Below are 24,342 nucleotides of genomic sequence, written 5' to 3' on the forward strand. Positions count from 1 at the left end.
GATGTCATGCAAATAGTAATCATGAGAAAGTTCAAGTAGTTATATTAATATCCCATGAAATAGACTTAAGACAAGAAATATTTATAGAGAAAAAGAGGGACATTTCATATTGATAAAAGGCCCAACTGGTTAGGAACATTCTGTAGGACAGACCACCTACTAAGCCATAAAACAAGTCTCACTGAGTTTAAAAAGACTCAAATCATACAAAGAATATTCTCTGAGCACAATGGGATTAAAGAAAAAAAACTTGAGACATCCTCAAACATTTGGAAATTAAACAACACACATCTATGTAAACCAGGATCAAAGAAGAAATCAAAGGAAAAATTTAAAAATATCTTGAACTGAATGAAAATGAAAACCCAATATATCACATTTTATGGGATGCAGCTAAAGGGAAACTTAAAGGGAAAGGTATAGCTTTAAACACATATTAGAAAGGATAAAATTCTAAAATCAATGATCTAACATTGCAAGTCAAGAAGCTAGGAAAATAAAGACCAAATCAAACCCAAAGCAAGTAGAAGGATGGAAATAGTAAAGATCAGAATGGAAATCAGTGACATATAAAAACAACAGATTTTTAAAAAGGTCAATGAAATCAAAAGCTGGTTTTCTGGAACAAGCTGCAAAATCAATAAACCTTAGCTAGACTGACCAAGAAAAAAAGAGAAGACATTATTACCAAAATCAAGAATGAAAGAGGGGATATCACTACAGACGCTAAAGAAATTATAGAAAATGGGATTATTATTATGAGTAACTTTATACCAACAGAATAGTTAATTAAGACGAAATAGAAAAATTCCTAGGAAAACACCAATTACCAAAATTGACTCAACAAGAAACAGAAAATAGAAAAAAGAAAAGACTGATAACTAGTAAAGAAATACTTAGTAATTAAAACACCTAGATAAAGCCTCCGATTTATGTATTTTATTCTTTCTTTTTCCTTCTTTTCCAGTAGTTCTGTTAAGTCTGTGAGTTCATAATCATTTGAAGTGATCTGTATGATGTGATAACACACCTATTGTTAATTTATGACACTTCCTTTACTTGCTTACTAAGTAGTAAGAGATGAAGTCAAAGAGGTAGGCTGGGGCCAGGGATTAGTAAACCAAGTACAGAGTCTGGATTTTATTCTGTTAGGAAACCATTAGAGTCCAGCAGGAAAATAGCATTATTTTCATTAAAAAAAAAAAAAAGTATCTTGGCTGCTATGTGATAAGTTAGGCAACAGTAATATAGAAAATAAGTGAAGAGGTTTAGACTAGAGTGGTGACAATGACGATAAACACCTCACATGAATAAAACTCTTTTAAGTCTCCTAAAAGCCACTTGAAATAGGTGCTATTCATTTTACAGATGAGCAAGCCAAGGCAGAGAGATTAAATAACTGGCCAAAGGTCATACTGCTAAGTAGGAGTCACATTAGGACTCAGGCCCAAAAACTCTGGCAGAAGTGCTGAGCTCTTAATCATGCACACTATCCAGCTATGGTCTTAAGATGAAGAGAAAGAGGCTGAAGTTAAGAAAATGTTCTAGAGTTATGGTGACCAAGACTTGCTAATGGATGTAGAGATGAAGGAAATAAAGAAATAATGACTCATAGGTTTTGCCTGAGCAACTAGGGGAATTCAGTAGTATAATTATACAACAGAGAGAGCATATGAAATAGGAGGGAAAGGGGTCCTAGGACTCAGCCCTGGAGCACCACAACATTTAAAAGCTGAACAGAGAAAGAGGAACCAACAAAAGAGACCAAGAAAGAACTTCTAGTGCTTAGGAGGGAAACAGGGAGCATCATGAAAGCCAACAACTAAGTATTTCAAGGAGGAGCGGGGAGGCAATGTGTAGAATGCTGCTGACAGATTCTGTACGGTGAGGACAGAGAAGGGACTGTGAGATTTTGCAAAATGAAGGTTACCTGTGAAGCTGAAAAGAGCAGCATCCTGCTAAGTTAACTCCCATCACTGTACTTACCTTGTTGTACTGTCTGTCCCATCTCTAGACTGTAAGCTCCTGGGCAATGACCGTGAGTTTTGTGCTAAATCCTTATCTTCTAATTACAATGCTTTTAGAGTAGAACTGAAACTACGTAAGTGCTATGTAATGTAATGTAAATGCAAAACTATTTCCAAGGGTTTTCTGGTGTGATGATTAAGAAGAAGATGTCAATACGACCGAGGACGACCACACGCCGCCTTATGCTCGCCACCTCGTCACTCACATACCGTCAGAGATCCGTTCTGTGTGCTGGGTGAGTTGCTGCTCTGCTCCCCATGGGCTTGCGCGCTTCCATAGAGGGTCAGGTTATGCTCACTGGTCTGGCCGGCATAGTCCTGAGTGTGTGGCACTCCGTATTCTGTGGGAATCCCATTTTGTGGAGGTGGTGGAAACGGGATGGTAGTAAAAGGCTGAACCATTGCGTCAGGAGTTGTTGTTGGCTCCTGGTTACCCTAGAATAGAGAAAGAGAAAATAAGGAGAAAAATTGACTTTAAATTCTCATCATGTAATTATTTTTAAGGTGAGTGAACAAAATTCCCTGAATATTCTCTCATTGCTCAGGTAAAATGGAACACCTACTTACTGCCTCAGGATTAGGGGAAATACTGCTATATGTATACCTATAGGTGTATGTATGGAGACACACAAAAACACCCAACTTCGGTCAATTTGTGGTTTCTAGACAGGTCCGTGACCATATTAAAGCTGACTAGTTACCAAAGGGCCAAAGATCTTCCTTTACACCAAAAAATTTTAAATGCCAGGAAATTTCTCACAGAAGATAAATTACAAGAGTTGAAATTCATTTGGGCCATTAGTATTTTCTTCAGAACACTCTCTATCCCTCTAGTGATTCTTAGGGGAAAACAAATCAATTTCACTAGATTACAATTCATAGCAATAGGTAGAATGACAGTATAAATTAAATTCTCAAAACCAGACAATACAGACCTCTAGATTTTAAGAACACAGAGTTCAGCAGAAAGCATATTATTAAAAAAATTAACCTTTGGATTTCAAGGTAGAGATTTATTTAAGTCTTGGCTACTAGGTTAATAAGAAATAAACAATCAAAAAACCCTTTCCTTAAATTAGAAATAGACAAAAAAATTCCCCAGACAAAAAACCTTGAGTTTTTCATAATTACTGCTAGCATTACAAGGCTAGCAGGATACCTCTCCACATGACATCCATTCCCAGATGTTTACTTGGGATTCAGTGTGATACATGCAATATCACTAAAGAACATACAGTAACTAGAGGAAATTGTTAGAAGCCATTTTGGCTCCACAGCCCCTGTCTTACTTCTGTTCAGTCTAAGTTCAGATACAAAAGAGGAGTTTAAACCTTGCCTAAGAGATTTCATAAAGCCCTTTCTTCTCAACAACTGACCTCTTGACCTCCCATTTTATTCCAAAAAAGGCAGAGCCATTATTTTACTAAAGATATACAAGTCTGCAAAGTCTGGAGCCACTGTTCTTCTGGAAGTAGTTGGCAGATTTTAAAGTCAAAAGAAGAACCAACTGGAGAAAATAGCTGCCAAGGTAAGAGACACACTGGTTACCATCACTAAGTCAAGAGTAAGTTATTCAAACTGATAAGAAACACACAAATCAACAGAAAAAGAGGCAAAGAATATAACTGAACAATTCACAGAAGATGAAATACAAATGGCTGTATGATAAAAGTGCTTAATCTTATTAACAAATTGAAATACATATTAACCATAAAATAAGTCCAATTTTTGGTAATCAAATCACAAAAATATTAAAAACTTTTACTGACATATAATTGACATATACAGTTAGCCCTCCATATCTGTGGGTTCTACAGCATGGATTCAAATGACCACAGATTGAAAAATATTAGGAAAAAAAATTCCAGAAAGTAAAACTTGAATTTGCCATAGTCCAGCTATTAAATTGTATTTATAACTATTTACAGAGCATTTACATTGTCTTAGGTGTTATAAGTAATTTAGACATGATTTAAAGTATATGGGAGGATGTGCACAGGTTATATGTAAATACTATGCCATTTATACAAAGGACTTGAGCATCTGTGGATTTTGGTATCTGCAGTGGGTCCTGGAACCAATCCCCTCTGGATACGGAGGGACAATTCTATAATAAACTGCAGCTATTTATGCTTAGTGTACAATTTGGTAAGTTTTGAAATACATATGTACACTCATGAAATCATCACCACAATCAAAACTGAACATATCTCTCCAAAATCCCCCAAAGTTTCCTCATGCTCCAAATAAGTACATATTACTTTTGTAATAAAGCCTACAAAGTATTTTTAATATAAAAGAGAAGGATGAAAAATGTAACCAGTAAGAGGAAGCTGAAGCATCATATGCTGAAGCACTGAATTATTGTGCTGTTCTTAAGAAAATGGTAGTGACATTATCCAGAGACAAAAATTCTTGTCTTTCATTTTAAAGTTATACAGCATCAAAATTCAGGCTGTCTCTAGTGTCTAAGAATCACGTCTACATGGTACTAAGGATTGCTTTACATAAAAATCCTTGCCTTTATTTAGTTCTTAAAAATTATGCTAGCAAGACCTTGAATTTTTACCCATAATTTTTCAGGGAAAAAATAATTCTTGTCACTCATCACTATATAAGTTCTTTTCATGATCTCAAGGTCAGGGTATTGTAAATGATTTCTCCTTAGCTATTCTGGGTGTCCTAAGAAGGAAATAAAATAATTCTCTTCCTTCTCTTTCAGATTATTCAGTGCTACCTGCCTACCTACCCACCCACCCACCCACATGAAGCACACTGCTTCAGAAGACATCACGGGATTTACTGGCCTGAGGACAGATACGAAAGAGAAAATTCCATTTCAGGTGGGTTGGTGAATGAAGGTGAATAAGAGCACCAAAGGTGTCCATAGATCTACACTCCAACTCTAGGCATAAATATACTCTTAGAGACACAAGACGGGTAGACGGGTCTACTAAATAACACACCAAGGCTAAAAGACACTGCTGCCCAGTTACGATGAACACAGCAAAGGGGACTTCTAATGCTCCGACTGTGCTCCTCTTACTCTTCTCTTTCACTGCAGCCTCCATCCTCCACCTCAGCCCTGCTGGGGATGCTGCTCTGGCACACAAAGCACAATATTAACTCTCCCACAGAGGCAGTCTTGATAAAGCTGGCTCAGTCAACTGAATAAACATGTCAATTAGCAGTGGGAGATGGGGGAAGAAAGGTCAAACCTTTTTCTAGGATCCACGTGTGGCCTTGGCACTATGTGTTTCAAAGAAATGCAAGACAGGCAGAGGCTGAACTATTTCTCCCCCGCAAAAAGGGAAATGTAAACCTCTGTTAGGAGGTCAAGAAGAAATTCTTGGTAGTTTATTTTGTTACATACAGGAATTTTTTTAAAAACGTTGTTAAAAAACACTATGTTTATATACTACAGGAATGAAATTCGGATAGGAGTGATTTTTGCATTTAGCTCATACACTCTGCAATGTCTAAAAATTTCCCCAGGCATACATTATTATAATTTAAAAATGTTATATGGTTTTCAGACTTCTGTTAAATTTCCAGGCTATATTCCAAAGTTATAAGTTCAAACCTACTGTATAGCACAGGGAATGCTACTCGATGCTCTGTGTGACCTAAATGGGAAGGAAATCCAAAAAGGAGGGGATATATATATACGTATAGCTGATTCACTTTGCTGTACAGTAGAAACTAACACAACATTGTAAAGCAAGTATACTCCAATAAAAATTAATTAAAAAACAAACAAACAAACAAAAAACCAAAAAAACCCCAAAGTTACAAGTTCAGGAGAGAAGCACTACAGCCCACGGACAAACTATGAGATAACAGTTCACATGATTATTTCTAGGCAAGGATTTACCTCTAAGTTTATATGAAAATGTTTTAATATCACAGGCTAAGCAATTTAAGTATATCTCATCTGAGAAAATGAATTAACTTTTTCTTGTAGCCCACAAAACTAGACACAATTTCTCTTTTTCCTAATTTAGCAGTCTATTAACTTTCTCATCCACAAGATTAAAAAATAGACAATAGGGAGTACTATGCAAATAAAATTTCTACCTCACCTAACAAGAATCTAATAAAGATTTATCTACAACTCCTTTCTTCCCTAGAAAATAAATTAAGATTTTTTTTTTTTTTTTTTTTTTTTGCGGTACGCGGGCCTCTCACTGTTGTGGCCTCTCCCGTTGCAGAGCACAGGCTCCGGACGCGCAGGCTCAGCGGCCATGGCTCACGGGCCCAAATTAAGATTTTATGTGAAAGATGAGAGGAAAAATAAACTACAGTTACCTTTTAGTTCTTATCAGTGTATCCGATTAAAATGAAAATGCTCTGAAAGAAGGACTACTTTTTATTCTGCCCTGTGCCCCTCATGGTGCCCAGGGCAGTCCTGTGCCACAGGTATCCCAGGGTTTGTAGACTTGTACACCTCCCTCACATCTCTGGCTCAAATGTCAACTCCCCGACCACTCCTTTTAAAACTTCAACCCCTATTTCTCCCTATCCCCTCATAGCAATAATAATACTTTTTTCAATAAAGCAGAACATGTAAGATGGTGTCCCCATTGTGTGAAAAGCTAACTGTGAGGACAGAAAGAGCAGATGCATCCAATCCTCCTACTATCCGCATGAATTCACTACAGGAATTGGCAGGAAATTATAAACAGAGACATTCTTTGGTTAACTGCCTTTCCAGAAGCCACATAATTTACAACTATACCAAAAAGTCAGATTTTCCAAATTTCAGAAAAACCTACCTACATTTCTAACTCTCTGGTTTAAAAAGTAAGAAGACACAAATGAGTGAGAAGACTGTTTTTCTAAAGTTATTTTTAAATGACTGGAAAAAAACCTCTGAAGAGAGCTACATGAAACAGACAAATCTGGGTTATATTTGATATTTCAGGAATCATTCAACAAACCAATTCAATACTCTGCCATCTCACTGTCATTATATTATCTACACAAAAGTTCAAGGAGAGAAATTAAATATTAAGAGGACAAAAACAGTATTTTATTTCACACAGAATGCGGGCCACAGCAACTCAACGATTTTAGTGATGCCATTTTTGAGTAAGGTTCAAAATGAGAACCATGCAGGAAAGGAACGTGTAAATTATGAAGACATAATAATTTTTGAAAATGTATTATTTGCCAATGCAAACATTTCTTTATTCCACTACTTTCACATTACCTAAAATATTATCAAATCCATCTGAGACCCAACAAATTTCGTATTTCACAAAGGGCAATGCTGGAGTGTATGGTTAGAAGATAATCTGAATCCTAGCTCTGCCACTTACTATAGCTGTAAATATTTAAACATGTTACTACCTACTTTCTCTGTGCTCCAGTTTCTTAATCTGTAAAATAGCAAGGTTAATGACATTATACTGTTGTGAAGAACTGGTAACATAAAATGTGAAGCAATTAAAACCCTAGACTCTCAATAAAAGTTGTTCTCAACCACTACAAGCACCAGGTAGACTGCGGGGCCAACCTTCCACAACTTAGTAAAGTATTAAAATCTTACTGAATGCCACTGTAATGGACATCACGTGAAATTAAAAAACAACAACCCTTAATGACCATGTATTTGTGGGAACAATATTTAAGAAAACAAACTACAGGGACTCCCTGGTGGTCCAGTGGTTAAGACTCCGTGCTTCCAATACAGGGCGTGCAGGTTCTATCCCTGGTCGGGGAACTAAGATCCCACATGCCGCTCAGCATGGCCAAAAAAATAAAAAAGGAGAAAAAAAAAGAGAAAGAAAAACTACAGATATACAAAACTTATTACAGTGATAGAGGAACCAACTAGCAAAGAAGAAAAATCCACTGAAGAAGTTTCTAGAATGATCAACTAGCTGAAAAAGAAATGGGAAGAGATATTTGAAATTCCATTTCAATTCTAAGACATGTACTAAATAACTACTGTGGGTACACAGCTGTTTTAGGCACTGAAGACATTATAACAGAAGTTAAAAATTTGCCTCTTAGGAGTTTACAATCACATTAGGGAGGCTACCATAAACGTGTGCAAAATTTCAATACAATTCAGAACAATACGTATGTACCACATAGGTGACACAAACCGAGGTTCACTACTGCCTACTAAATACATTCTAAACTCCTCTAGACGCTCTCTCACCTGTATTAGCAGCTTATATTTAATGAATGCTTCTTATGTGTCTGGCAATATTCTAAGCACTTTATACATACTATTAATTCTCACAACCCTAAAAGGCAGGTATTTTACATTATTCTCCTTTTACTGATAATGAAGCTGACATTTTAAAAGGTTAATAAGTATCTTATCAAAACCACTCAGCTAACCACTGAAATCCAAATCTAAGCCAATTCCATAGCTGGTGTTGCTAGTCACTACTCCTTGTGGCATCTCCAGTGGGGTCCTCAACCATTTTTCCCCAGTCATATCATACACAACTCCGAACTATAATTATGTATTGCAATGAATCTAGAATATTCCCTAACTATGGTGCTTTCCCAAATCACAGCCAGGCTGCAACAGTAGGGATCCGTGTCTTTCCCCCATGCTGTATCCTCTATCATGAATATTCATTATACTGAAAAACTCAGCAACTCAAGTAGTCTCTTCTCCATGAAGCCATCCTTAGAGAAGAAGGATGGTAGAAAGCAGGAGTCAGCACACGTTTTCTATGAAGGACCAGACAGAAATGTTTTAGGCCTTCTGGACTGTTGGTCTCTGATGCAACTCCTCTGCTGTTAGTAGATAACAGCCGTAGGTAACACATAAACGAATGAGCGTGGCTATGTTCCAGGAAAACCTCATTCACGGACACTGAAATATTATTCCTCTTTTGATTTTTTTCTTAACCATTTTAAAATGTGAGAATTTCATGAGCCTTACAAAAGCAGGCAGTGGGTCTGACCTGGCCTGCAGGCCATAGTTTGTTGTCGCCAGGTATAAAAGAAAGAGATTACGCTTTAGACCCAAATAAACCTGGGATCAAACCCTGACTCTGGGACCTCTTAGTTGTGTGACTTTGGACAAGAAACTAAGCCTCAGTTTTGTCAACTATAAAATGGACATAACAGAATTTACCGTGAGGTTGAAGTGAAATTAAAAAATCAAAAGTACCTAACTTGTACAGTGTCTAATAATAGCAGACCTTCAGTTAGTGTTTGAATTTGCTCTTTCCATTTTCAAATAATTCCTCCACTCCTATATTCTCATGGCATTTAGCATGCACTACTAACACGCACAAGACATTTAAATTCAAAGCCTTATATTTAACATACCTAGATACGTGTCTCATCTCTCCTATTAGATTAAAAGCTCCATTATAATGAGTGGGGTCAGTTTTGTACAATGTAGAATCAAATATGGTGCCTAATAAATATTAAGTGTTAACATTTTTTAAATAAAGGAAGATTAAGATGGAAAGTCACATATATGCGCACTGCAGTGAATTGCTTTGTTTGGCTACAGTAGAGAGAGCCATGAGGGATAATACATAATGAAACAAATGCTATCTTGGGTTGATATCAAGTGGGAGAAGAGTGTTAGGGAAGGAAGACAGAACTGGTAGAATATTATTACTAATGAAAGGAATCAACATTTATGAGCTTGTGCTTTAGATACATGGTTTTGCAAATATAGGAGTTAGGGATGATGTCCTTCTCCTTTAAATCACATGGAGTAACAGAGGCGATACGTTATCTATAGTCTTCTCGTGTACAATGTGAAATACACTAAATGTTTTAATTCTAAATTCAAATGTACCATCACAGTAAATAGGTCCCGTCAAACAGGAAAAATGTATAACCCAAGGACCAAGACTCAACCCTTTTATCAGTCAGTCTCCCACAGCAATCCCAGAACTTCAACAATCACCTGCCAAGGAGAGTGACTTCCAAGTATTTTTTAGGTCCAACCATGCTCTTTCTCCCAAGCTTTCATGGGAGGTGAAGTAAAAAGAAGAAAGAGAATGAGCCTGAAGAACAGACCTTGGTTCAAATCCCAACTATGCCTCCTACCAGATATGGATGAATTCCTTCAACGCTTTCTAGCCTGCTTCTTCACCTGCAAACTGGGTTTTCTATTTAGAGAGTTGTTGTGAGGATTGTTCACATGAGAACAAGTGAAACTCTTTATGTGGGGCCCAGCTTCCCAGCTGATTAGGTCCAGGTCTTCTGGGTGCCCATTTCCCACCCATCTCGGGTCCTTCCGCTCTCAGCATCCCACTAACATTACAAACTCTGTATGTCGAAAAACTGAATCTGTTACCTTCTTTTTCTTATTTCTGCTGATGAGTTAACCACCTTTCCAGTCAACTAGACTTACTTGGAACCTCTCCATTATCCTTTGTGATATTTTGCTCTGTGTACTGAGTATCCCAATACCCAAATCAGTTAGATACTGATGATTTTAACTACTATTTCTCGGCAGTGAAGAACCATCAAAATAGGGGAACAGCAGAAGCACAGCTCATATAATGTTAACAGTATGTGGAATGTACTAGAGGGGGGACAACCAGGAGGCTTTTGTAACATATTGGAGAAGACAGGTGGGCCTAGGCAAATGTAGTGGGGCAAAGGAAACTGAATCAAGAGATGTTGCGTGGTGGAATTACAAGAATTTGGCAACCAACCAGTTATAGGGAATGAGGAGGAACAGGATGATTTTTTCTTTTTTTAAGATTTATAGTAGCTGACTCACTATTCAGGACCTATTAAGCCACTCACCTTTATCAATACTTTAAAGAAAGTTTTTTTCATTATTTACAAGTCACACTGGGGTAAATGAGTCCACTTTATCGTTTCTTAAGCATATTCTGTTTTTACTGAATTATTCTGAGTATTATTTGAATCGATTATTTACTCACATTTAAACATTTACAACATGCTAGTCCTTAACATGGCAGGGAGGGGAGGCAAAATGGCAAAAATAAGATTTTGCTTTTGTAGGACCAAATTTTATTTTATTTATTTATTTATTTGCGGTACGCGGGCCTCTCACTGTTGTGGCCTCTCCCGTTGCAGAGCACAGGCTCCGGACGCGCAGGCTCAGCGGCCATGGCTCACGGGCCCAGCCGCTCCGCGGCATGTGGGATCTTCCCGGACGGGGGCACGAACCCATGTCCCCTGCATCAGCAGGCGGACTCTCAACGACTGCGCCACCAGGGAAGCCCAGGACCAAATTTTAAAAGGTGAGAAAGGCACATAAACTAATAATTACATCAATGTTATTTATGCTACAAATAAAGCTAAGCATAAAGTACTATAAGAAAGGCCCAAAATATAATTGTCTTCATTTTCCTAGGATAATTAAAGTCTGTGTAATCTTAAGGACAAAAAGGTATTTTTGTTTGTTTGTACCTTCCCATTTATTTTTCAACTTCATTCTAATTTTTTCAGTTTGGTAATCTTGAGTCTCACTTATATACCTAATCCACTGTTGTGTTACAAACCACAGGCTGCAAATCCTATCTTAACAGAAAAGTTTCCCAATTCTCACATTACATCTATGCTCAGAATAGATCACCGAATGAAACAGATCAATATTAATTTTATTCAAACCATCACAAAAAGAATCACTTATGTTTTTTTAGATAGAGCATCTTCTCACCAGTTTATCACTGCCAATGTCACTAATTGTTTTCCTAATGCTATAGATAAATGGACATTAATTCTCTAGGTTTGTAACAGAGAAAAAATATTTTTGCCTCAAGTATTTTATAAATTATATTATTTTTATCCCCTGCGAATTGCTCAGATAGGCTCAGATTTCAAGCTTCTACTTGCTTTTGTAAAAAACTTTACAAAAAGCTCTCAGTTGACAATACCTAAGAAAAGGCCTGTCATTCTTCTCAGTTCTTGTACTAAAAGCAGTGGCTTCTGCCCAGATGTCTATGACCAAAGGGAAAAAAGAGCTATAAAACTATTAATGCAGAAAGATAAGAACAGAGCATTGGATTTAAGATGATCTAGAATCAATTAAAATAATTTTTAACAACTCTGTAGAAGAATGATAGATCAAGAAGAAAACCCAGAGAAATAAAGTACATGAATAAACATGTACAAAGACAAAACAGTGCCAGTTTACTAGGCATAAGGTGAAATTCATTCTAGATTCTTAATTTACCTACATGCTTAAATTTAACATTGGCAAAAGTTAGACTAAAGTAAATAATGTATTTTCTCTTTTACAGTGAATATAAATTATACCCAGAGCCATAAGATGTCAGACAATCTGTAGGTAAGTTAGAAATTGGGAGGGAAAACCTATACATGAAGTTTCCATGTAGCCTCCAATTTTTATGTTCAGGTTGAATTCTAACAGTTCATTTTTCATTTGGTTGTTTGTAGCTTAGTAGATGGCCAGGATCCCAAGGAAACTCACAAAAACAGATTTAATGATTATATGATAATGACTATAGTAATAAAAGGCCAATCACCAACTGAAATATTAATTTTACGGGAAAGTATTTCTGATTCCAAGAAAGGAGTCCAGGGACACATCTATTCCTGCTGCAGTCTCAACAATAAGATCACCAACCCCATCCGGTAGGGACCCAGTCCCTCACACCCACAAACCCATCTTATACCTGGTTCCTTGAAAGCAGAGAGTCCCATATTTTATTGTTCATAACAACCACTCTGGGGACATATTTTAAAAAAATCACTATCCTTTCCCCACAGATTATGTTTCAGTGCATTGGAGTAGGAGCCTGGTACTACTCACTACTCCAGTAGGTGGTTTGGGTACCACGCTGAGAAACATTGCTTTAGTGGCTTTGTCTGGGCAGAATCGGAGAGAATTATGGCGGTGGCAGGTGCCTCCAGAAAATACCCAGGAGCATCTACACCTCTAGAAGAAGGGAAGAGACTAGGGAGAGAGTAAGCTATGAGAAGAAGGTAATAGTGGCCATAAATGTAGATTACCTGAAAGTAGAGAATTACCTTATATGGAACCCACAGATAAGAGAACAAACACCAGTTTTTGTTTGTTTTTTTAATGCAAACCTACTGAAATGCAAGCCTAACAATGGGTCCTTCTTTTAGAGTGGGTATAACCGAGGAACAAGAACACAAAGTTTTGAGAGTGCTACAGCCACATGAATGGGAGATGGAGTGTAGGAGGGGACTGAGAGCAATTTTAACCTCTTGCTAACAGATGATAAATAAAAATAAAACAGGAAATACAATATACTTTACCTTCATGCTTAGACTAAAAATCAATTACTGGACCTGGTACTAGTACAATACTAAGGAAGGTACAGTCTTGGCCAACAAGAATATTGCAAACATACTACCAAATCACTTGTCTTAAACACACACACACACACACACAAACCTCTTTCAAATTACTCGAGAGAAAAGCCAGCCTGACCTCTCCCCTGAGGCTGAGTTCTGCCATCTCAAAGCAATAAATATTTAAACAGAAAAATAAATATTTCAGAACAAAGTCATTCAAACCCAGTAGTCTATTAGGTTAAAAATGACAAACCCTGTAATAGTCTTAATGTCTCCAACCTCTTAAGAGCGCTTTCTTCCAGATGTCCTTAAAGCAGTATTTAGAACCTCAAACATCCCATGAATCTTGTCTTCCACCGGCAACAAGAGACCACAAGAGATACTCCGGGTCAGCTACCTGCTTCCTTGGAAACGGAAGGCCCTTACACACAATTAATGGTTGGCTGTCTATTCTAGTCAATGTAATTGGTGATTTATACAATGCATGGATGATTATTCTTTTTCTCAACCAAACTTTTCACTACAATTTAAATTAATTTACTCTTTATTGTGTCTTCATGGGCAATTAAATTTGCATCTTCTCTAGATGTTAAACTGGAATATCCTTGAAAATAGCCACAACTCAGGTTCAGAAGAAAACATCAGCAAGATTTTGTAGTGTGTCCTGAATAATAAAATATTTAATCATTCTGTATAGATTTTTGCATTGGGTATTCTATTATAGTCTACTTTAAAATGAGCAATCTGGGGGCTTCCCTGGTGGCGCAGTGGTTGCGCGTCCGCCTGCCGATGAAGGGGAACCGGGTTCGCGCCCCGGTCTGGGAGGATCCCACATGCCGCGGAGCGGCTGAGGCCGTGAGCCATAGCCGCTGGGCCTAATAAAATAATAATAATAAATTAAAATGAGCAATTTGTATTATATATATATATATATATATAGTAACAGACAAAATTTTTCCCTATACCCTTCCCAGGACAAAATGGCATTTTGTATGCAGCCACAGTTAACATGATGGTTTACATTTCCTCTGTTCATTTCACAAGTAAAGCCCCTAAGTAGATCAGGGACTGAATCATATACTTCTTTATTGTAGCTTCCTCACCAAATGATAAGCACATTGTAATTGATCTTTAGAAAATACATGCTATATTGAATTAACCAGGTAGTTGAATATCTGCTTCTGAAGCAGTCTGTAAAAACGATAGGGATCTTTCTCTCAGTAGCTTTAGGAACTCTGCTGAAAGCTCACTACAATATAACCATTCATATATATTTACTATTAAATAAAAAAAAAATATATATATATATATAAATTGAAAGGCTACATGTGAGAGTCCATGTTATGTACCGTGGGAAATAAAAAGAAAAACGAGGGTCTCTGCTCTCATCAACTCTCACCCAGGTTAACACAAGAATCTTTCTTTTAATAGTTCTCCTTTCTTCTAACTTAACCTCAACCTAATGAATTTTCCAAGCAGCTGCCAGAATGAGCTTTCTAAAATAAAAGCTAAATCAGATATTGCTAATTGATTCTCTTCTTAAAATCCTACATTCCTCAATGCCTACAGGTCAAGTCCATATACCTCTGTATGGAAGTCATGCCCCTTGCATATTTCATCTATTCGACTTCAATTCTTGCCATCAAATATTTATTGAGTACTTACCATGCATTATTAGACACTTTGTTCTAGGTGCTGGGGAGATAACAGTGATTAAACAGACAAAGTTCCTGCCCTTATGGAGTTTACATTCTAGTAGGGAGAGGCGGATAATAAACAGGCACGCAACACAAGAAACAGAAGGTGTGGTATGGAGAGAAACTAAGCAAAAAGTGTGCAGTGAGTATCAGGTTGGGGGGATAGAGGACCCTCTAAACTACTGATTAGATTTTATCTTTCAATATTTGAAATTCATTTTTCCCCCAAATGCATTCTAAAAGATCTTTGACATTTATTTCCAGGGTGTTTTGGGTAATCTATTTTCCATTCTTAAAGTTAATTTTTATTTTTATGAAATTAGTACATGTACTAATAGCAAACCGAATGGGTACAGAAGAGTTTTAATAGAAAATGGCAGCCTCCTACCTCTCCTTCCTTTCATCAGCCCTCTTGGGAGTGGCCCTCTTTTAATGGTTTCTTAAAAGGCAGAGGCTCCAAGGCTGGAGGCTACCTTAGGGGTTACTGACTCCTCACCTCTCCAGACTTAGATGTCACGTCAATCTGCAGATCTGTGCACAGAACATAGGACTTGGCCTCCCCATGAGGCCACTGAAAGGGTCAGGTGCCTTAACCGTTTGTATGGCAAACTTTGACCAAACAGGAGAGGAGCAGGAGATGAGAGGAAACCAGTAGATAATAAACAGCCCCACATTTCCTTCCAGTGGACTGGGCATAGGAGCAGCAGTCTATACAACCTCTCTGAAGACTTCTACTGAAACTGAGTCATCAGCAACGTCTTTTAGGGAACATGGGCTAAGGAAATCATCTGAGACTTATCTCTTGTATTTTCCATCTTTGCATCTTAAAGCTCTGCATTTGGGGAGATATCTTTAACTCTACTCTCTTTCCTTCTATGGCATGTCTTCTTCTGACTATCACATTCTTAATCTCTCACGCTCTTTCTTATTCTCAAATTGTTCCCTTCTCTTTACACCCAGAACAGGTTTTATGAACGCATTCTGTTCTTTAATCTAACTACATTAGTTAGAATGCTTCTTTAAATCTTCCTCTGTTCCCTGGATTATCTGTTTCCCCTAGGGTCAGGTTTTCTTTTGTTTCTTCTCTTCTCTTTCGTGCTGAAAGTTCCTCTCATATGACTAAGGATCCTCATGCACTGGTGACCCAGGTATAAGGACTTGGTTAGCTGGTGTGGATTTCCTCTGCTATCATATAAGGAAATCTGTTCTCTTATTAGTTCTCTTCCTGGAATTAAAATTCTAACTGGGAACTCAGTATGAGATAAGGAAGAGCATGGCAGCAGGCGGGCTTTGTTTTAGTGTATGCTACTAGAAAAGTGTGGAATGACCTCCTCCTATCCTCTGAATATCAGATTAAAGGAAGGGGTGCCAATATCTAATACAAAAAGAATTAAATTTCCCCAAATATTCTGATCAACTTATTTGGAGTCAAACAATCTGGGGTTTTTTGTTTTTCCTTTTTTTAATGCTGGAGAAAAGAGACAGCATAGTAAATGCTGAGGCTGGCTACTTCCACTGGGAAGGGGCTGGAAAGGCTACAGCAATGCCAAGTAGTTGAATCATCCTCTACATAATGCACACAAAATCCCTGTTTTCCATTCCTTCTTTACTCCTGCTCTGAGCCTACAGCCTCTTGGGGTTCCTGCTGGGCAGACCAGATTCCACACCATTCACAGCCTCCTGGTACTAACTGGCAGGCTTTAGCTTCTCCTCCAATTCATACATCAATTGGTTCCCATTTGCTTTATCTTTTCCAGAAATTTGTTTAACTCTTATTAGTAACATCACTCTTCACCCTTTTCTATTTCTGTTCCTGGTTTATTTCTTTTTGCACTTCTATATTGTTATTTCAGTGGAGTCTTACAAGAGATAGAAGGCAAGTAAAAGTATCTATTATCCTGACCCAGAAGTTATAATGTATTTTCTGGAAAAGATTTCAACCATAAGTAAATTCCAGAATTCCAGGTTTCTTTTTCATTTTGAGAAAGGACATGGATTAATGAACTTCTATGTTTCTTTAAAATAACCCTTCAACAACACTAAGACTTATTAAAAGCAAATTAGAGATGCTTAAAGGAAGATGAAGAGTATTTACAATTCTAGAAACAGCCCTTCTACTTATGCTTTAGTAAATTGGATACATTTAGATTACAGGAAGTAGAGAAACCCAAAGAAGATCAGAACTAAACGTGTACTTCGAGTCATAGTCCAAGTGCCATGTACAAGTACACCCAGCACTATGTGCTAAACATTATTCTAAGTCCTGACGAAACAAAAGACTTTCAAGGGTCTAATCACTCTCAGAAAATAAAACAAAACAAAAATCAAGTATTTACCAATTAGAATGCCTAACTCTCCATCTCCCTCCTTCTTCACAAATGTAATAGTGGCCAAGATCGGAATGCAGTATAAAGGAAGGAAAACATTTCCCGTCACCCTATTGATCTCTAACACATAGATCAATAAGGGAAGCCACAGACTCTGACCCCTCAGGAATAGCAATGAAATATAAACTAGCGACTGCAATATTTAATCCTTTATCAAAATGAGACAAATAAACCTAGAAAAGAAATTAGACTCCTATGTTGGGAGAAGTCATGAAAAAAGCTATCATAAAGAAACTGTCACTATTAACCAGGAAAACCTATCTCAGAATAAGGGAGGATATGCAACTTAAGAAAGGTGGCATGCAGAAAACTGAGAGCGGAGACTTAAAATCCGTTCCTAAGAGCACCAAAAAGCAGCTGTCTATATACTTTAATGGTTGCTTGGTAACGAAAACATTCCCGTATTTCATTTCACATTTCCTATCTTTTCAAGCCAAGTCAAATGCTCAATAACCAAACAAAAACATAAAATCTTCAAGCATACTTAAAAAAAAAAAAAAAAATCAAAGGGCATATTTATATCTTCTTAGTTATAATCTTTCTCATTTAGAACTTCGTTATCACATCAACTAGACTATCTAGCTTCATTCAAGGATAATTTTCCAGCAAAGAATGCCCATGATATATGAGTTTAACTTTTTACTCATTTTAATGTTTTCCCCTTTAGGAATGGGGAGCATAAGGGTTTGATATTTTAGCCTCTATAGACTAAACATCTTTTATTAAAAGTCTGGACTTTCTAAGATTTTCTGACAGTACAAAGAATATCGGATGGAGAACTAGCTCCAGTTCTGCCGTATTCTGCTGTATGACCTTGGACAACTCACTTCCTCTTGGGGTCTATATCCTGATTTGTAAAATAAAGCTCATTACAGCTCTAAGAATCTGATTCTGTGATAAAGAGGCCTTACCCAAGGGACAGAATATAGTAAAAAAAAGAAACATTAGCGGGTTTCCCTGGTGGCACAGTGGTTGAAAGTCCTCCTGCCGATGCAGGGGACACGGGCTCGTGCCCTGGTCCGGGAAGATCCCACATGCCGCGGAGCGGCTGGGCCCGTGAGCCGTGGCCGCTGAGCCTGCGTGTCCGGAGCCTGTGCTCCGCAACGGGAGAGGCCACAACAGTGAGAGGCCCGAGTACCGCCAAAAAAAAAAAGAAAAGAAACATTAGCTATATTACCATGTGAAACTGTGTTTTCTTCTGTAACAGTCAACAAAGTGCCATTAAACAGCTTATCTGTTCCCTTGCCCAAAGTGGCTAACAGCTGCTCAAATGAGCCAATGCTTTGATTTCTCTCTTACCCCATATAAATGCTCCCATATGAAATACTAAACCATCAAACTGTAAAAGCTCTGTGCTGAGATAAACTTTCAGGAAATAAAAGTTATGTATAGAATAGTCAAATTGATCAATTCTGCACTTATCCCAGAGGAACCTAAGGCTCCAAGAAAATCAGCAGACGTTTCTCAAGGTTCTGGCTAAAGGTGAGTTACAGAGATTTTTCTTATGTAAAGACAGAGTTAAATAAATATTAAGGCCTATATCTTTCATACTATACTTAATATAATGGCTATCATTAAAAAAGGGTAGAAATAGCATAAATTTTGGAACAAGCTAAGTGTGGGTTCAAACCCAGGCTTTGCCATGTACAGTTGTGTGCCTGTGGGCAAGTCACTTAACCTCTCAATGCCTCACTATTTTTATTTGTAAAATGAGAAGGATAGCTACCTAATGGGGTACCTACAAGAATTACGTGAGATCATGTATACAAAACTCTTTGCTTTTGGCTAAAAAAAAAAAAGTAGTAGAGATAATAACTACTTATTGTGAAGGAAGAAGGAACAAGGGGAAAAGTATATATAGTCCACAATATAAACCTAATAGTTGAGTTATAACTTTAAAGTTCTTTAAGTTCTTTTTTACACAAACAGTAACATCAATACCAGCATGGGGTGGAGGGGTTCCACATTCTTTGTACTAAAGGCTTTATGTAAAACATAGGCTAAGTGAAATTTACCCAAACAAAACACACACATTCCCAGTTTTTCAAAAATGTCTCCTGGTTCCTCAAGAGAGAAAACTTTAAAGAATATATTTGGCTGAACTTCTGTTAACAGTTGTTACACTAGCAAATAACAGGCAACCATTTCAACTTAAGAAAGCTCCAAACAGCGTCATGCCACCCACTTTCTCTAGTATGTACATGTTTAGTTCCATAGTGCCCTTACCCACTGAAATGTCTAGATAACCTGAAAACCATTTAAATAACAATGGCTGAAAGTTTAAATGTTGCTTACCAAAGGCTTTCTAAAGTTTCATAAATTTTAGATCAGCGCTCATCCAAAGTGCCCCGTAACTTCTACACTGTTGAAGTGAGCAGATGGTACTTTGACTTTTCTCCCTCCCTATTGTGTTAGAATTGCAATGATAGGTAATCCACAGGAGAAAAGGATCTTTCTCCTTTTCTGCAACAGACCACAAACCATGCTCAACTACAAAAACACAGAAACCCTATTTTTCCTGTGATCTTGTCCATGTATTTTTGTTAAAGAACTATTTTTGCCTTTGATTAGATCAGTCCTAGACTCTCTCTGAAATTATTCCACTGCTGGATCTCATTCAACACTTAAGAATTTGGTTCCAGATCCAGATAACGTCTTGCATAACTCTCTCTCTCTCTCTCTCACACACACACACAGACACACACACACACTCACTCTATATGCCATAGCCTTTCCTCTCACTCTTTTCCTTTCTGCCAAACTTCCCAAACTAATTCTTTCCTCATCTGAACTTCTAATGGTAACTTCATGGACATCATATTCATGTAATTTACCATATTCTACCTTGTATTTTAATTATTTATGCATTATAGCCATTCTTCTCCAACACTGCTTGAAATTACTGTTCAGCTGATTTTTCATTCATAAATTAGGAATATATTAAATGAAATACCATGTAATTTTCATTTAAAAATAAGTGGTCTCATTTCTGCTTCCAATCAGGATGGAGTAACTAGGACCAGATTTATTTTGCCACCTCAAACAACTAAGAAACAGAACAAAATACATGAAATAATAGCACTCAAGACACTGTACAGTAGGCAGAGAAGGACAGTGATTCCTGAGATGGGAAAAACCAAGGTGAGTTTTTAGAAAGTTTCCAGACTGTGGCACAGAGAAGAAACCAGGCAGAGTCTGGTGGTCTTCATGAGTTGAGGAGATAAAGCGTCAAGTCCAGGGAAGCCAAGACAGCTAGAGGTCACAGGGGAGAGCACCACAGGCGAGACAGCTGCATAGAGAGAACTCTGAAGATCTACAGAGGGTTCCCCTCAAGTACTCAGTAAATAATAAGAATATGTGAGAAACTACTGAAAGAGCTGAAGAGAATAGTGTTAGGAACTCACACAGTGTCAGGAATAGAGCCTGTTCCCAAAAACAAGAGTGGAAAGTCTGATCATTTAAAAAGCATCAGTTACAGTACTAAGAAGGGTCTTGCCTCAATAGTGAGGAAAAATTAACCAGAGACTAAATACAGCTCTGGTCCTATCTAACAAAACTTAAAAATAAGTCCTGAAATAATTAAACTATTTCTAAGAAACTCAGCTGTGTTCTAGACAAAGCTCAAGAATATTTACAGAAAAAAAAAAAAACATCTAGCATACAACAGGGTAAAATTCACAATGTCTGGCATCCATTCAAAAATTACCAGGCATTCAAAGAAGCAGAAAAAGACAACCCATAATGATGAGAAAAATCAATCAATTGCAACTGATCCAGAATGAATGTAGATGTTAGAATTAGCAGACAAGGACATTAAAACATCTGTATTCCATATGTTCAAAAAAACTGTATGTAAAAGCATGTTAAGAGATATAAAAAAGATCCGCATCAAAATTCTAGAGATGAAAACGATATTGTCGAACTTCCCTGGTGGCACAGTGGTTAAGAATCTGCCTGCCAATGCAGGGGACACAGGTTCGAGCCCTGGTCCAGGATGATCCCACATGCCGTGGAGCAACTACGTCCATGCACCAGAACTACTGAAGCCCGCACGCCTTGAGCCCGTGCTCCACAGCAAGAGAAGCCACTGCAGTGAGAAGACCGCGCACTGCAACGAAGAGTAGCCCCCATGAGCCGCAACTAGAGAAAGCCTGTGCACAGCAACGAAGACCCAATGCAGCCAAAAATTAAAAAACAACAACAACAACAACAAAAAAACCTGTATTGTCTGAGCTTAAAAAAATTGGATTGGTAAAAGAAAAAAAAAAAAATTGGATTGGACTAATGACAGATTAGACGCTGCAGAAGGGAGAAAAGATCAGTACACTTAATAACACCACAATAGAAACTACCTAAAGGAAATACACAGAGAGTAAAAAAGACTTTAGTCTTAGCAATGAACAGCAAGCTTTGAAAATGACATGGAATGATTATGGTCTAATATGTATCAGTGTTGATAGCTTCTTTAAAAATTGAAGTATAGGTGATTTACAATGCTGTGTTAGTTTCAGGTGTACAGCACAGTGATTCAGTCTTATATATATTCTTCTTCAGATTCTTTTCCATTACAGATTACTACAAGATGTTGAGTAGAGTTCCCTGTACTATACAGCAGGTCCTTGCTGTTTATCTGTTTTACATACAGTAGTGTGTATCTATCTGCTAATCCCAAACTACCAGTTTATCCCTCCCCCGCCCACCACCCCCACTCCCCACTGCTGACAACTTTTTAAAAGGATCTACTCCTGGTCATCTTGAGTGGAAGGAAAAGGAGAGAGGGGGATGGCTTGTAGCCAATATACCACATTTGGTATACTTATTATGGGTTGCCAGTCCCTAAAATTTCACTGTTACCTTTTCACTTTCTTTGCCCTTCCACCCTTGTTGGAGTCATACTCTCTCTTCTTCCCTCTTTGGTGACTTCTCAGAAGGCCAGAGCTCCTATGCCACTTACCCACATTCTATCTTCTGGATATATACAGCCTTCCACTGGAACATCTACAAGAGATTTGTGTGTTCTCCAAATAGCTGTTTGCTCTAAAATCCTCCTTTCTTCTAACCAAATAAAGCATCCACTTCCAAAATGACATTATATTTTAAGTATTACTTGATTTAAGTAATAAGCACTAGAATATATGTGACTACCCAATTTAACTCTTCTGGTTTTGCACTTGTCATGAATTAACAAGTTAAAGTTCATTAATTCAATAAAGAAGTATTATTACATACTAACTTGAACCAGATACAATAATAAACACTGGCAATATAGTCCCAATCCTGAAAGAAACTACAGTCTGATGGAAAAAACAGACAAATGTATTCACAATTACAGTAATACATACTATGGACTAAGAGAACAATACATATACAATGCCAAGGAAGCACAAAAAAGGGACAACTCTACGAGACAGGGCAAGCTTTCTGAAGTAAGTGAAGTCTAAGCTAAATCTTTAAGGCAAGAAATTATTCATGTGGGAGAAAGAGGTATTCTGGCCCAAAGTAATAATACATGAAAAATAATATATGAAGAAATATATGAAAAGCAGTAAGGTACAAAATATGGCATATTTGGAGAATTGCAAGTGGTTCAGATTTGGGGGTAGAGTGGACGGAGAAAGCAAGTGAGGAAAGGAAAAGAATCTTCAAATTTTCTGGGAGGAAAAATGAGAGAGCAAGTCGGGATTTCACCCTAACGGGGATCCAAGATGACCCACCAAAGCTGCTAGAAACTGTGTCCCTGTCATCAAGCTATATGGGAAAACCTTCCTTCTACTAAAAACCAGGGAGGACTGCATCCCTCTGAATCAGGGGTTGGCAAACTATGGCTTTGGTCCAAAGCTGGCCCACCACCTGTTTTTGTACAACCTGAAAGCTAAGTGTAGTTTTTACATTTTCAGATAGTTGAAAAAATTTAAAAGAAGAATATTTTGTGACACATGGAAGTAATATGAAATTAAAATTTCAGTGTTTATAAAGTTTAACTAATGAAGTGAGAGAGTGGCATGGACTTATATATACTACCAAATGTAAAATAGATAGCTAGTGGAAAGCAGCTGCATAGCACAGGGTGATCAGCTCAGTGCTTTGTGACCACCTAGAGGGGTGGGATAGGGAGGGTGGGAGGGAGACGCAAGAGGGAGGAGACATGGGGATACATGTATATGTACAGCTGATTCACTTTGTTATATAGCAGAAACTAACACACCATTGTAAAGCAATTATACTCCAACAAAGATGTTAAAAAAAAATAAAGTTTAACTAGAACATAGCCACACCCATTCACTTAGGTATCATCGATGACTACTTTCTTGTTACAACAGCAGAACTGAACAGTTGTAACAGAGACAGCATGGCTTGCAAAGCCAAAAATATTTACTATCTAGCCATTAATGGAAAAAGTTTATGGATTTCTGCTCTAAGTTAGGAGTCTTTCAAAATCTCATCTCCTTCAATTAAGTCTCAGCTTATCTGTTCAGAAGTTCTTATAAGAAATCTCATACAATATTAGATAAAAGACTAGTTACATTATTTGTGGATATAAAAGTATTATTTTTAATCTCATAAAGTAATTATTGATTTCCATTTCCATATTTTCTTAACTATTCCTTTATATATGAAATATCAAATTTTGCTTGCAGAACTTTATCGTGCAGTTCTAAATGAATTAAATATCTCCAGTTATATGATTTCAAGTTATAATTTTTAAAACTGTATTTTCTTCTGTTAACAGCAGGCTAGCTATACTTATTTCCTGGACCATTAATTAAATAAGAAATGTTATTCTAATATTCTGAAACTGGTAGTCCTTTGAAAAAATTCAAGAGGAATGATGAAAAGAATAATATGCCAAAGTAAGCTAATCTAAGACTATTTCTAAGGTATTTGATTTATAATATGGATTGTTAAATCAGAATATTTTTCAAGGGTTTAATTTATTTTTTGGTTGTGTTTTACTTCTGTTCTCAAGAGAAA

At 37.3% G+C, this 24,342-nt stretch overlaps 1 protein-coding gene across 8 annotated transcripts in view; it reads right to left on the minus strand.

The window, feature by feature from the left end:
* RBFOX2 (RNA binding fox-1 homolog 2) overlaps window positions 1-24,342 on the minus strand; it is a 205,621-nt gene that overhangs the window by 59,843 nt on the left and 121,436 nt on the right. For all 8 annotated transcript variants that reach the window (XM_007101889.4, XM_055085295.1, XM_028490598.2 and 5 more), the window contains exon 3: window positions 2,238-2,462. In XM_007101889.4, the coding sequence (XP_007101951.1) occupies window positions 2,238-2,462 (225 nt within the window). The remainder of the gene's footprint in view (window positions 1-2,237; window positions 2,463-24,342) is intronic.

The sequence above is a fragment of the Physeter macrocephalus genome, chromosome 6 (genome assembly GCF_002837175.3).
Source record: "Physeter macrocephalus isolate SW-GA chromosome 6, ASM283717v5, whole genome shotgun sequence".
NCBI lineage: Eukaryota > Metazoa > Chordata > Mammalia > Artiodactyla > Physeteridae > Physeter > Physeter macrocephalus.